The sequence below is a fragment of the Rhea pennata genome, chromosome 6, assembly GCF_028389875.1.
Source record: "Rhea pennata isolate bPtePen1 chromosome 6, bPtePen1.pri, whole genome shotgun sequence".
NCBI lineage: Eukaryota > Metazoa > Chordata > Aves > Rheiformes > Rheidae > Rhea > Rhea pennata.
In genome coordinates this window covers 28,913,270-28,928,284 of record NC_084668.1, presented here as the reverse complement: position 1 = coordinate 28,928,284, position 15,015 = coordinate 28,913,270, and the positions used below count along the sequence as shown (strand labels likewise).

The following is a 15,015-nucleotide window of genomic DNA, read 5'->3' as shown; positions in this document are numbered from 1 at the left end:
GAGGTTATGACAGATTTAGTTCACCAAGGAAGGACAGTAAAAAAAGCTTTTGATTGTAATTCTCAATCTGTTAATTACTTTCTTATGGCTTGAACTCTGCCGTCTTCAGCTGAAATGAGAAGTGCTTGCTTTTTTTTTTCTTTTTTTTTTAAGGGGAGATAAAGCTGATTCTTATATTCCAAAACTAAAAAACAGACTAGAAAAAAAAAATCTATTGGAGTCTGATTTTATTCTGTCTCATTCACTGATAATACTGGGGTAAATGTGAATCAGTAGCCTCTCACAAAAGACTAGGCATTACAGCAACTGAAGATCCTGAAAATTAAATACAGAAACAAACAAAAATCTCTAACTATGGCTTTATTTTTAGTTAAATCTGGAAGATAAGTTTAAATCCTGTGAAAGTTGGGGCAAAAATCCAGGGGTTCTAAGAATTATGTAAAAAAGACAAAATTTTTTTTCCTCCTATAAAAACCCATAAACGTAGACTTGAAATAAGTGATAATTCTATTGATAAGTGAGTTAGGTAGAAGAACATGGTGAAACAATGTTGATTTATGGTTAACTTCAGGCTAAGTGCCAGAAATATATCAAATATATGATAGACACACTGATTTCAGGGGGGAAAATATGGATCTATGCTGTCCAAAACAGATTTAACAAAACTATCTGCTGCTACTTTTTCCCAACTTCATGTTTTAGTACTTACAATGAGCTTAGATCATAATATTTTAATTGAAAAATATTTTAGGATATTCTGACTGATACTAAATATAAATTTATGCCAATAGAACGCTTTGCCACTAGAAGCTATCATGCAAATTCTCACCTGTCTCTAAATATTACATTTATGAATAGGTTAAAGTGGAGAGTATTGTCAGCATTTTTAAAATGCAAATCATTCTCTGGAGTACTTACACGTTGTGATTGGTATAACTTGGAGGGAATTACTACACCAAAGTATCTTTTCCAGTGCAGTTACCATCTGATAATTTAAGGGCTGCCTATTATTGATTGGAATGGTCAAAACTAGCAATATTTGCAATTAGAAGGGAAAATGTCATTACTGTTTCTTGCCATCAGGCTTGAGGATCTCAAGGTTCCCAGGGCTGATTAATAAAATACAGACTCAACTACTGACTTTGTCACAATAAAATATGCATTTACAGAAAAACAGAATAAATACTAGTATTGGATGACTTTGTGCATTTTTCTTCCATTTTGCAGATAAATTTCTGAGATTTTTGCAACTTAAATATTTGTGTTGTACTCTGCTTTTTCTGCAGGTTAGTTGCAAAGTGTCGCAGTTTATCTACCTGTATCTAATGGGATGCAATTACTTTTGGATGCTGTGCGAAGGCATTTACCTGCATACTCTCATTGTGGTGGCTGTTTTTGCTGAGAAACAACACTTGATGTGGTATTACCTTCTTGGCTGGGGTATGCAATTTCATGTTCTATATTTTCAGGCCACTGTTATCTTTTACTGCTTTCCATAAACGTTTGAACAATATCTGTCCCTTTGCTTCTCTCAAAGCTCTTTGCTCTTAGCTTTGAACGATGATGGCATGCTTCTCTTCTTTGTCTGCAGTGCCTTAACAGGCTCAGAAATATTAACACAGGAAATTGTATGTACCTCTATCTTTGCTGAAAGAGAGATTATGCATTTCTGGAGCCAGGAAGTGACTCCTCCTTTGTATAGAGAAAATAAGTCTCCTATTATAAAAAAGACATTAAGAAGTAATTATTCATTGTTCTTCATCTTGAAGATGTTTATACAGCAATGAATGTTTGTTTTCAGAAAAGTCTCGCCATGTCTAGGGTGGAGGGTCAGAACTGAGTTAGAAATGGCCAAGCATTTATTTTTCCAGCAGTTCCATTTGACCTGTATTGTTATTAAGCAAACACAGAATTGCTTTAGCTGAAGATCTTAAGTAATAACTGTAAAAACTAATAGGCCAAACCCAGTAGTTTCTGATAATGCAGAACAGCATATTCGCAAAGTGCAAGTGAGGACTTTTTCCTCAGCTTCAGTGTACTAGCACAGAAGATTCAGCTCTAACATGCCTTAGTACTTCTGTTTCTAGCTATCTCACTGCAATCACAGATGAGACACAGTTATGAGATCAAAGGTGCTCAGCAGTTTCTGAAAAAAAAGGTACAGTTGGGGTGTCAAGTATCCCAAATCACTATTTTTTTTCTTTGAAAAAGCTCTTAATTCAGCATGATTTTCACAGTCCATTTTCAAATATTTTTGCAGGTTTTTTGTTTTATGAATATCCAGTAAGTACCATTGAGAACATAATCAGCATTTTTAATCATCCTATTAAAGTTATATTCCTATATATTCTTACCTTTTTAGTATTTTTAACTAATTTAGCATTACTCTGGATTGCAGCATTAAAAACATCTGTGTTATTAAGGGCTGGTTGTTACATTCTAAATATTTATAATCTGATTTGCCTTTTTCTTCAGTATGTTGCTGTGGATTTCCTGGTAAGGTAATGGTAATAAGGTTTCATACCAGCTTCTGAATGAAATCTGAGAAACAGAAATCAATTCAGTTTCTATTTGCTCTGTAGGCACATAGTTTGGGTGAGGTGAAAATACAGAAAATTCCTGCAAGAGATGCAAGTTTACTTAGTTAGTAGCCAGGTTTATATATGAATACAACATTGTTTTTCTTTCACAGGTTTTCCACTGATCCCTGCTTGCATACATGCTGTTGCAAGAAGTTTGTATTACAATGACAAGTAAGTGGCATCTCCAGTTGTTTTGCAAAACTGTTATATCGTCTTTAAACTAAAAAAAAAAAAAAAAAAAAAAAAAAAAAAAAAAAAAAAAAACAACAGATAATGACAATTTTTTTTTTCTTTCTCTGTTTTCTCTAGCTGTTGGATCAGTTCTGATACTCACCTGCTGTATATCATCCATGGTCCTATTTGTGCTGCTCTATTGGTAGGCTTTTTTCAGATAATTTTTCTTATTTGTTTTTTGACTGTTCATGGTTGTCTTAGAAATTGGTAAGAGCCTACAGCTAACATTCACAGGTCACTGTCATTTGCAGGATTCCCTGTTAATCCTGTAGGGTGCTTTAAACACACAAGATAACTAGTCTTGACCTACAAGAAACTCGGGTTTTGCACTATTGGTTATTGTTACATTTAAGTCCTAGTGACAATGAAGTTCAAAATATTACCTGGAGTACTGAAGGGAAAAGTTAAAAACCTTCCTTTAGCTGAGAATACCTCAGTCCTCGTTTCTGACTGCCCAGACCAATGCTTTATTTGCTGGATTGACGTCAGTAGCTTCAGCGTGGCACTGTGCTAATGTGGCCAAACAGCTACCAGAGCGGACCTGATTGCAATGCAGACAGAGGTCTCTTCAGTGTCACAGGACTGACTGCAGGTGGGAATACAGTATAGAGAGAAATGAGTTCTGCAAATATACGTGACTCCCCTTGTCCTGATACTGATCTAGCAACGTGTGCTTTGGCCACTGAAGTACTGCAACTCCTCTGCTTCAAAAGTTCCCATAAACTTGTAGAGAACAGAATCCTGACTTATTTTCCAACTTAATGCGAGATCAATTTGTGTTAGGATTTGTGCCAGCAAGCACAAATCCTTGCTACTGAAGACATCAAATTCTAGGTAAGGACTGAAAACTCTACTGATACAAATACATTTGTTTTAGTTGTTCTAGGACTGAATTTAACTTATGAAATTCAGTTATTATGTTATCGCTATATAGAAATAGGTGGGCAATAAAGGAAAACACTGATGTTTAATGTGTACCTGCTTACACAACTATCTACATAATTAGTATCTGTGAATGTATAATACAGATAATACTGAACTGTAGAGGCATTCTACGTGTGGACTGAATTAGCTGCTGATAATATATATTATGGTCATTTATTGTAACAATCTTCAGGCTGATCTGGCAAAAGTACTGTATTTCTACTGACTTTTCTTATGGGTTTTCTGATTATGCGAGGAAATTCATTAAGAATGAAAATATTCAGTAGACCTCTGGAAACCATTTCAGTGTCTGATCTATATCAAGTTCCTATTTTCTTAAATTGTTAATGAAAGTTTGCTGGGGGTATTCTATGCATAGAGAATTCTCTCTGAAGACTGTTGCATAAAGCCTGCAGTTCTTGTGACTCCTACATTTTCATTCACAGGGAAATTAGCTGGTAAATTTATATTTGAAGAATGCCCTGATATCATGACATGTATGAAGTACTCTGCCTGTGAAACAGATCCACCCTTGAGGTGTGAATTATTACTGATAATCCTCTGTCCTCTTAGTCAGGTCTGCCATATATGTTCATGTAAAGACACTTTGTGCTCTAATCTGCATACCTAAATTGAAATCTAAATTATTTTAACTTTTGTCTCTAACTTAAACAGAATGTGAAATCCTTGTTTCACAGAAATTGATGGGAGTTCTTTACTCATTTCAATGGCACCATATTTCACCCAGAAAATGTATGCTACTCTACACTGGTTTGTGGGCCATTACTTCCTTCTTCCAATCAACTCTTTATAGACATATCACTTAAGTAAAGCGCTTTAAAGCTGAGGTACAATTTATATTAGTCAGAGTTTGCTTCAACAACAACAACAAACAGCTTAAAATTTGAGAACTATACCATCTTCCGTGAAGCAGCCTCATTATAGGATTTAAGATCATTTTCTCCTTTCCAGCAGTGGCCTCCACAGAGTCACACTGAAAACAGTGGCAAACTCCTACTGATTTCAAATGCGCTGGACTATTCTCAAACTGTCAAGTCGTCTTTCCACTGAAGTCAGCACTAAGAATATCTTTTGATTTCATTGGAGGCATAGTAATCTACTCAGTGTGCTCTGTTTTGGCAAAATCTCTGTCCATTTCCTTTACAAATCGCAGAAGTGTATACCTTTGATATTCTTACATTTATCAGGAGCTGACTGAAAATGTTTCTCTTGCTTTTCAAATAAACTTACTGATGGTACCGAGGCAAGAAAAATGTATATAGCAATAATGAAGATTAAATACAACTACATATCTTGCCTGTGATGTGTATGATATGAAAATACCTTAAAAGAGTTTCTTTCCTTTCTGACAACACCAAAATTTAATATGTCAATTCAGAAAAGACAAGTGAGGGGAAAAGACAGAAAATGAAGTGGATGCGTTTAGGCTGTGTGAACAGAACCTTCATTTGCTTAAGCAGCTTGCTTGCCAGATACAATTTTCACACTTTACTAAGCATGACCTGCTTTAGTGGAAGTTTAAGCAACAATATTAAACTGCAAATTAGGTAACAAGGGAAACAACACTGTTTCTACTTGCAGGAGCAAGATCTCAAAGAGCATGAAGAGGATTGTCCAGGGGATGCCAGGGAGAATTGGCAAAAGCCAATGGGAATTAGGCCTTTAACGCTTGTATGTCACTGAAAATCCTACAGTTACATAAAATTAACAACAAGGCTGCTTTTACAATCCTTGTTATTACATAACTGTGGTCAGATCCAGGTCAAAGAAACTCTCAGTGAGAGAAGACATAAGTTGCATTTTGATTGAAATTGTATTCATTTGCCCACTAATTGCAAATGTTTGTCTAAGCAACTGCAATCAAAGAAATAGTGTGGGAATGGAACAGTAGATGCTGATGTTAATTTTTACACTAGGCAAATATTGATCAAAATGGAAGGGAAAAAAAAAAGAAAAGCAATAGATTTGAACTTTTGCGAGAGCAGTATTGATTTCAGTGTAGCTTTCAGATAAGCCAGTGCACTATTTTTCTTGTTATAGTTTACACTGATGCCACTGAAAGAGCAGGTTTTAAATTAGTTATGCCATTGTTTACATAAATAGTATTAAAGGAATGCTTGCTTTGCCATAGAATGACATTATGTATTAGTACTAATAACCTTAGATTTCCAGCCTTTTAAAGATGCAAATACTTCCAGCAGAAGCAGCAGGTGTACTTGCTGAATGTGTACTAGCAGGACGCTCAGGAGCCCCAGTTTTTATTTCTGCCTTTGTTACTGACCTGTTTCATGACTGTAAGTTGGGCCTGGTACCAGGCAGAGCCTAGAAGCTGAATGCTTAGCTTTCATGTGCCCAACCTTGAGAATGGCCGGAAGTTGGACATAGACCATGTCCTCAGGGATGTACCCAGGTGTTCTGCCCAAGCAAGACCCCCCTCAAGCGGGCTCAGATCTGAAGCTGTATGGCTATATTAAAAACAGGCAATGACTACTACCTAGAGTCTGAGAATATCTGGGTATCTTTATCTGAGAATAGTTTGTTTAAATCAGCCCAAGAAAGAATTTAACAGAATTTAAATCTACATGTCAGTAATGATGATCATACTGCTTAGCACAAACTGCACATGGAGAGAACCAGAAATTTCAGGGACCCGAGGAATTTTGTAGTGAAGAACTGCAGGACCTGTTGAGTTTTAAGCTCAGTTATATTCACAACAACTCTGAATGCAGAACCTAAACTCTGAGTTCCCAGTATTGGCCTCAACATTTTTTTTTTACTCTTTTTTTAATCTAAGATTGCTTTCTCTGCCTTTCTTTTATTGACTTCTGTGTTTCAATTTTCAGATCACTGTGGAACTGTCTATATCTTACTATGTGTTTATACTGCAGCTAACACAGCAGGATCCCTCTGGAGCTTTACAAACCATCACAGTCAATTTGATGATAATATATATGCAAGTAGTTCCACTGGCCAACTGTTGTTTAAATATGCAAGTGTTCTAAGTAACTTACTAAAATCAAGACAAGTTTTCAACACTGCCTTAAGAATTCAGTCCATCGTGATTGCAGTGTATTCATAACAGAGAGATGCTGACCAAAAATTGGTGCTGCATGTTTCTACTGAGACTCTACTTTCCCTCATTTATCTTTTCTGCTTGTTCTAGTATCTATTTGAAAACTCTCTGCAAGTTTATTTTTGTAGGTATTTTTTGTTTTGATGGGTAGCTGGAACAGCTAGAATGATTTTGTGCATTAAGGCATTTTTAAATGAAAAAAAATTGCTAGGTGGTAATTTATTCCTAGCTGCTAAAACTTTTGTCTTTAAATAGCGTTTGAGGACTATATTATAGAAATTGGTCATGCTGCTAAAATGCCAGTGGACTGATTGCTCTGTGTTTGAGAGATGTTGATGTTGAACTAACAGATTTAAGTGAGAAGGATTAAATTTAGCTACGGAGGAAGAACTTACTGCCTATGTGTATTATAGGAAGTTGGATGAGGAACCTGGGCTGCATAAAATCTAAATAAATCCCCTGAGAGAAAATCAGAAGACCTCAGTTGTTTAAGCAAAACTAGAAGGTAGCTGGTAGCTTCTAGTAGTAGTTCCTTGCATTAATTTCCTATGTAGAATGATTTCCTGTTAAATTGATTTAAATAGCATATAAGTTAAATAACATTAACATATCTGTCAGATGCTGTGTTGTTTTTTAACAATACACAGCTGTTCAGCATGAAAGGAATTCTGCCTGGGGTGTGCAGGGCACAGTGACACGCATGCTTGGAAACAGCTACCCATTTGCACTTTTTTTACAGTGACACGGAGGCTGACTCCTAGACCAGGGATCCCCAGTCATTTCAGAATGGAGAACCCTTCCTTCTACTGGCTTCTTTCACTAACTAGATTTTTTTTTCCTCTTTAATGTCTATATAATTATCAAAAAGGATAGTCAATTATTTGGAGTAAGAGAACCAAAATCTAGGTTTCTCCCTTCCATAGTTGGTATCCTGAGCAGCAGCATTTTGCCTCTGTGTCCTTTTTAGAAGATGATGGGATTAGCTGAGTTCTCCTCTGAGGTCTCCTCTAGCTCTGCTTTCTGTAAGGGGCTGCCATTATACTATATAGATGAAAATACATTTTAATTGTCCCTAACTTTTTTGTTATTCTAGTTACTCATATCCTTAGGCTGCTCTGTGTGTGTATGTATATATACACATACATGGGTGTGTCTATATATAAGTATATAGGTTTGTGTATGTATATATACATATATATGTGTATATATAATATATAAAGTTTTGTGGTTAATTACAGCAATGAATGTTGAAAGAGCATTGTTTTGACTTCAGTTTGTTCTTTTTAGGTGAAACTGAGTGAACAGATATACTCCACTATTAACAAGAAAAGGTTTAATAACTATGGAATTAAAGAGCAATGAACATTCTGCTCACTTCATTTAAAAACTGAGTTTCTTCCTTATTTTTAATACTTCAGAATAGAAACTTGGAGAAGAAGATTGTATCAAATTCCATTCTTGAAAAAGAAAAAGCCAGGAGCTTTTTTAAGAACCATATTTAGACACAGACCAACCTGAATAGGTTGCTATTCGTCAGGTATAGCACAGGGCAATTTGGGATAAAACTCTATGTCCACCGAAATAAAATTGTTCAAGCACTGACATGGTCCACTGACTTCTGTGGAGCTCAGGCCAAGTTCTTAGACTGTGTTAGCTCATGTCTGTGTCTTAATCCCTTCTCTGTAAAACAGCACAGCATTTTTTTTTCCTTTTTTTTTTTTTTTTTTTTTTAATGAAATGGTAAGAATGCTTTTCTTTGATTACAAAGTAAAGACTTTGGATACAAGGCATTATAAGAGAACTGCAGGATTTTGTTTATGGAATAACAGCAGTGCTGATATGTATATATATATTATTTTCATAATCAAATTTCTACAACATTATCTGCATGGCTATTTGATTAATAAATTAGAGCATTGAACATAAATGTCAGAGCCCAGTCTCTTAAGGAGGTTAAAAGTATTTTAAAAGAGACTCTTATTTTCAGTGAGATTTAACTTCTGTTTGCTGTATGATCAGAGACATCCATGTACTACGAGTTTTCCTGAGTTGTCTTTTTTAGTATCACAAAACAGTGTGTGGTTTTTTTCAGAATATCTTCAGTGCCATTTTATTTTCTGACAGGTGAATCTTTTCTTCCTATTAAATATTGTTCGTGTTCTCATAACAAAGCTGAAGGATACACACAAGGCAGAATCCAACCTATACATGAAAGCAGTAAGAGCTACTCTTATTCTAGTTCCGCTACTTGGCATTGAATTTGTGCTGTTCCCATGGCGACCAGAAGGCCGGATTGCTGAGGAAGTATATGACTACGTGATGCACATCCTTATGCATTACCAGGTAGGAAGCGTTAAACAGCTTTTGTTCCCTTGAGCTGAGTAACAGTGGGCATGTACAGCAAATAAAGGAAAAATGATCATGTGATGTTAGTTTTAAAATAGAAGACTTTTATACAATATTCCTGCTTATAAATACATTTAACTTTCTCATTCAACTGAATTTTGTTTTCTTAAAAGCAAAAAATGTATCATGGTAGATAGCTGACCCAACTGTTTTTACTAATACATCTTTAGAAATGATTCACCAGGTTTAGATTTGTAATACACTTTTCCTTTTGCTGTCTATATCTGAATTTTATCAGGAACCTCTGATTATCTCATATCTGAAGAAATCTGTATGTATCTGAAATCAAGTAAAATCTTTTTATTTTTATTTTGCAGGGTCTACTAGTGGCTACAATTTTCTGCTTCTTTAATGGAGAGGTAAGGGTTTTTAATGTTTTTGTTATACTTTTCCTTTTTAACATATTTTGGTTATGGTTCAGCAACTAAGGAGATGGTAAGCTAAAAATATATAATTTTAAAATTCCTAAATCCAAATTTAATTGTCAAGTAAAATAGTTTTTTAAAAAAAGAAAGAGAACCTTGCTGCCAGGTATTGCTGAAAGTATAGGAATTTACAGCTGCTGAAGATGTGATCTTTTAACTATAAGCATAAAAAGAAATGACCACTTTCATCTGTAATTCTGATCTGTCCACAGCAGACTTCAGTCCACGGGGGAGAAAGCAGAAATTTGTGTTGCTGCTACAAGACGTCATCTAGTATGCGTGCTTTTCCTGAGCACCTAATATACTAGCAATGTAAAATGTAATTGTATCTCACCGAATTTGCCAAGGAATAATGCCTATGTGAACTGTAATTCTTTCAGAAAGAAGTCTTACATGACGTATCACATGTAGGGACCCTGATGTAAAAAGCTTATTGAGCCCTTACCACCTAATTTTCTGAGAAACATTTATTATGGCATTCAAGATATATCAAAGATATCTTCCTAAGTATTTTATGGACATATCTTTTCCTTTGTTTTCTGGCATAGGTCCAAGCTGTTTTGAGAAGACACTGGAATCAGTACAAAATCCAATTTGAACACAGCTTCAGCCATTCAGACGCTATGCGCACAGCTTCCTACACTGTATCATCGATCAGTGATGTTCAGGGCTATAGCTACAATCACGACTGCACCAGCGAACATTTAAATGGGAAAGGCTACCATGACATGGACAGTGTTGTTTTAAAAACTGAAAAGCTCTATGGTTGACTGCCAGAGACTCTGCGTATGCCAGTGCTCACCCTCATAGCTCGTGAATTTGAAGTCTGATTAAATGACTTCATGGCCAGAAGACTTTGCCTAACTCGGGATACGTTTTCCTCCTGAATGATGCAAACTGAAACAACACATTTTTCTTATATATATATATATATATATACACATATGCATATACATGTATGTTTTGTGTTTCTGTATCTATATAGTATGGACACCTGTGCATATATATATATATGTGTGTGTGTGTGTGTGTGTGTATATATGTATGTATGCACATATATTAGAATACAAACTTTGCCTCTTCAGTTTCTACTGTGTAGACAAAGTTGGCAATTTCTTTGTACAAAGGGAATCAATGAAGGATTTCTTATTTTCTTGGAAGTTTGTATAAAGACTGTGTTGTATTGAAGCCACTTCATTTGCCTACAGAAACTTAGTGTAAATACCGTATTTATCACACTGCATTGTCTTAGTTTGACCTAAAGCAGAACAGAAAAAGTGGTTGGTGCAATAATTGCAATAGCTTGTCCAGGTTACTTTTGTATGCGCCAGCTGACTGTCATGAAAAAGACAGGTAAACAGACTCAGAATTATCAATTCCGAGTCAGTCTGATTTTGCCAGTCTTTTAAATTAAGCATATAGATGCCAGTGCAAGTCTGAGGCTCTACCTACTTCTGTTCTGCAACCGAATAGAGCAAGCTTTGAGTTTTTTTATTTGAACTGTTTTCACATACACAGGACTGTCTCCATCTCCTATTCACGTTTATGGAAGCTTCTTATTGACTTTAATGCAGACAAGATCTACGAGCCCTTACTGCCAGAAAGAGAAGTGCTAAGCAGACTAACCGTAAGTCCATCCAGACGGTAATCCATGACTAAGGCTGATGGAACCTTATTGTGTGCTTAAGCAAATACCAAACTGGGAACAGATCGCATAAAGAAAGATTTTGTTATTGTTGTTTATGGGTGGTTAGTTTTAAGTGTTGGTCTGGCCATATGCCTGATAACTTGTTCCTTCGTTTTGGGCAAAATTTTGATTAATTTGGTAGCTTTCATTGTCTGAGAAAAGCTTACAAGACTGAATGTAGTGCAAATAATGTGCTGCCTTTAAAGCCAGTGTATTAGATTCAGATTAATCAATTAATCACATTAATATAAGTAATTTTTCATTATTAATTACTTGCAAAAATCATTATAAAGGTTACTTACAAAAGTTCAGAAGATTTGGGATTGATTCAGAAATAATCAATCATCTCAGTTACTTAGCTTAGGACAGTACTTTTTAAATTGTTTCATTGGTTCTACTGGCAAATAAAGGTCCCTGAAAATGATGAGGTTGTCAAGAAGGTCTTGAGAAAATATTTCCTTAAATATAGTAATTAATTATGAGGGTGTGTTGGGGGTGACATTGTAAATCTTTTACTTTAAAGAAATAGTAGAAGTTGTTTTTTAAGTGAAATGAGGTGATCATGATATGAAAGGAATTTAAGTCTTACTAAAAAGCACAGAAGTAGAAATTGGTTTATTTCACAGATAAGTCAAATGAAAAAAGATAAAGTAGAGGAAAGGATGTCACAGTTGATTTGATAGACTATTATAATGCTAATGTATATTGAGTGCACTTATGCCAATAAAAAAAAAGAAAGTTCTTTTTGAGACCATTTTGGTTTTCAATAATTAATTCTGGATATGAAGAACTTGATTTTAACACTTAAACATTTTTTGTCATAGCCTTTCCGTAAGCTTCATTAGCATCTAATTAATTTGCTGTTGCAGTGTTTGTTTATTGGTTTGTGACTTCACAAGGCTGTAAATGCTTTTTATTTAGATGTAAAACATTAAGAGGATGTACTATATTCATGCCAATTGCACCTTCACATAGTTTTTTATAGTTTGTGTGTCTCACATTTGAATTTAGAAAATAGTTTTATGTTTTATTAATGATTTAGTTTCATAATATAGAATATCAGCCAGGATGCACAAATCAAGATTTCTGTTCTTCTGCAAGGCTGTCAGGTTGACTGACGCAAATTATATGACAGTCAGATGCTGCACTTGCAGTAGTGTTGAAATCTGGCAATCAAATATCACAATCATCTTTTATATTGTAAGAATACAGCCATGGTATCTGTTATAACATAGTCAGACATTATTTACAAGTGTGCTTTCTCATCTACATAGTGTTACTTAAAATTTGTGCAATGTTCAGAAAATATTAGTGGTGCAGAAAATCCCCGCTCTAGTATAGCTTTACACTTTGGGGACCAGATCATCAACTGGTATAAATCAGCAGTGCTCTCTTGATGTCAGTGAAACTCAGTAATTTTAAAATTCATGACTACTGGGCTCCTCAATCCGTGGCCTTTATCCTGTGTTGTTTTCAGATATATGACTTTATTGAGCTCCATTTTCAGAATCAATGGGAGATAGGTACCAGCTGCAAATCAAAGCCCAGGCAGATATCTGTCCATTTATAGAAGTGCTGTTAAGCCCTCTATGGCATATGATCAGACAGTTATTTCAGTGGTACCTGGTAGGTTGTTATAACTAACTAATACATAAGTGATAGTGAAGAGTTTAACAATATTAAATTCTGTGAATTTAGTTTTCTTCTCAGCTATGCAGTTCAAATTTAATAGACTACAACCAAATTTGTATCATTTAATGCAAAGTACTAGGTGTTGACAGCTCCCTGTCAAGAGACACTTTTAAGGGGAAATTAGGAGGGTGGAAAGACAGGATCTTTTTACATAGAAATCATCCTGCTACTTACTTACAGGTGGATGATCAATCAGAGCATGCTTCTAGGAACACTTGTCTTCACTCAGAAAAAGAAACACATGTACAGCTGGATATGCTGGAAAATGTTTGTGGCTTGGAGGGTTAAATGACAGAGGAGCACTGCAGTTCCCCACTCCCTCATGAGTTTAACCTGTTTCCTGTTTTGTACTGGAAAATATAAATTCCCTATTTTCTCTTCCTACCTCATCTTTTTCACTTCATACACAGCCAAGAGCAGGGTCTGCTCCATAAAATCTTTTATCACTATAAATTAGGATCAAATCCTTATGTTCATATTTCTCATGGCTTATTTTCTACTTTACAGAATGTTTTAGTCATTATCTCTGTTCTCTAGGATGGAAGAAAGTAAGTTCTGTTTTGGTGGGGCTGAGAGAGATTTTTGAACATACAAACATTTATCCATCTGTTGCTTGTGTTTTAGTGGTTGTTTGTTATCTGATGAGGATTTTTTGTATCAGTCTGAAGGGGGCTAGAGAAACATTTGCCTTGTTTAGGAGTCTGTCTTATATTTAGTTTCTGTAATACAAGAATGTTAGTTTTCTATGAAAGGGAATGTCTCTTTTTGATGCTACTGTCTTCAATTAATAAAATGGCACAGATGATACAGATGATAGATATAGCAAGGATGCATGCTCCATGCTCCATTGCAGGGCCCTCTTTTTTTTTTTTTTTTTTTTTTTTTTTTTTTTTTAACGTTAACTTTTTTTGCTATCTATTTTTTAATATTGGTGGTCTATTTGGCAGTAGAAGTACTGCAACATGTACTCCTTTTCATGTCATGAAACATTCAGGCTGGAAAAAAGGCAACTTTCAAGTAACGTACTATGTAAATAAGATTAATAGATGCTCTAGCATTGTATTTATTGCTTAGACTAAGAATGAAATGAAAAAAAAATGTGAAATAATTTTTTGGTTTTGCTGTGTTTTCACTTTGTTCATGTGAGTCATCGTACATTTTAATTGCTAAAAAGTATTATGTTTGTGATCAATAAAATATTACATTTATTCAGCTCTTTTGTGTAGAAGTATGGAAATAAAAAGCTGATCCAAACTATGGCTTTCACAGCTATTTCTTAACTGTATGTTAATTTAATATTAAAGCTAGAGAGATAGTCATTACGTAGAATAATTAACAGTTTTGTCCACCATTTTTAATCCTGGAAGTGGTTTACACAGATGATTCAGTACAAGATGGCTACATTTATGATTATTTACTCAAAAGCATCATACTTCTGTTTCTTTCACTCCTAAATCTGCCTTTTATTAAAAATTTATTAATACATAGTTATTTTAAGGAGGCAAATTTTCTGTTCCATCATGAGCTGACAGCAGAGTAAGGACCGAAGTAAATGCATCTTCTTCCTTCCATCAATATAGATAGAGTTCCTCTAAGCCAGATATGACACTCAACCAACCCCCAACTGAGGAGTCTCCAGGTCAGCTACTTGTACAGAAGCCAACAACTGCCTGAAACTTCTCTTGTACTAGTAAGTAAGTAAGTGAAAAATTTGGTCTTTGCTTTTAAGTGCCACTTCATTTTGTAATAGCGCAAAGTAGCAAATAATGTGGAAACTTAAGTAGGGAAGGTTGCATGTGACTCAGTTGGTTTGTCTAGCTCTTAGTTCTTGACAAGATTGAAAACAAAATATTTTGTTAACCTTTCTTAAGAAAAAAAATATAAAAACACACATCCACTTACTTCAAGTGAGACCAGAATCTCTTTGAGGTTGGATGTCAGAAAAGAACACTTGCTAGTGGCTGAAGGTGG

General features: G+C 35.0%; 1 protein-coding gene across 3 annotated transcripts in view; it reads left to right on the top strand.

Annotated features, from left to right (window-relative positions):
• The window catches only part of CALCRL (calcitonin receptor like receptor), a 65,054-nt gene extending 50,770 nt beyond the window's left edge, over positions 1-14,284 (top strand). For all 3 annotated transcript variants that reach the window (XM_062578826.1, XM_062578824.1, XM_062578825.1), the window contains exons 8-13: positions 1,287-1,440; positions 2,693-2,753; positions 2,892-2,958; positions 8,959-9,177; positions 9,558-9,599; positions 10,214-14,284. In XM_062578826.1, coding sequence (XP_062434810.1) covers positions 1,287-1,440; positions 2,693-2,753; positions 2,892-2,958; positions 8,959-9,177; positions 9,558-9,599; positions 10,214-10,435 — 765 coding nt within the window. In that variant the 3' untranslated portion in view covers positions 10,436-14,284. The remainder of the gene's footprint in view (positions 1-1,286; positions 1,441-2,692; positions 2,754-2,891; positions 2,959-8,958; positions 9,178-9,557; positions 9,600-10,213) is intronic.
• Positions 14,285-15,015: the final 731 nt, after the last annotated feature.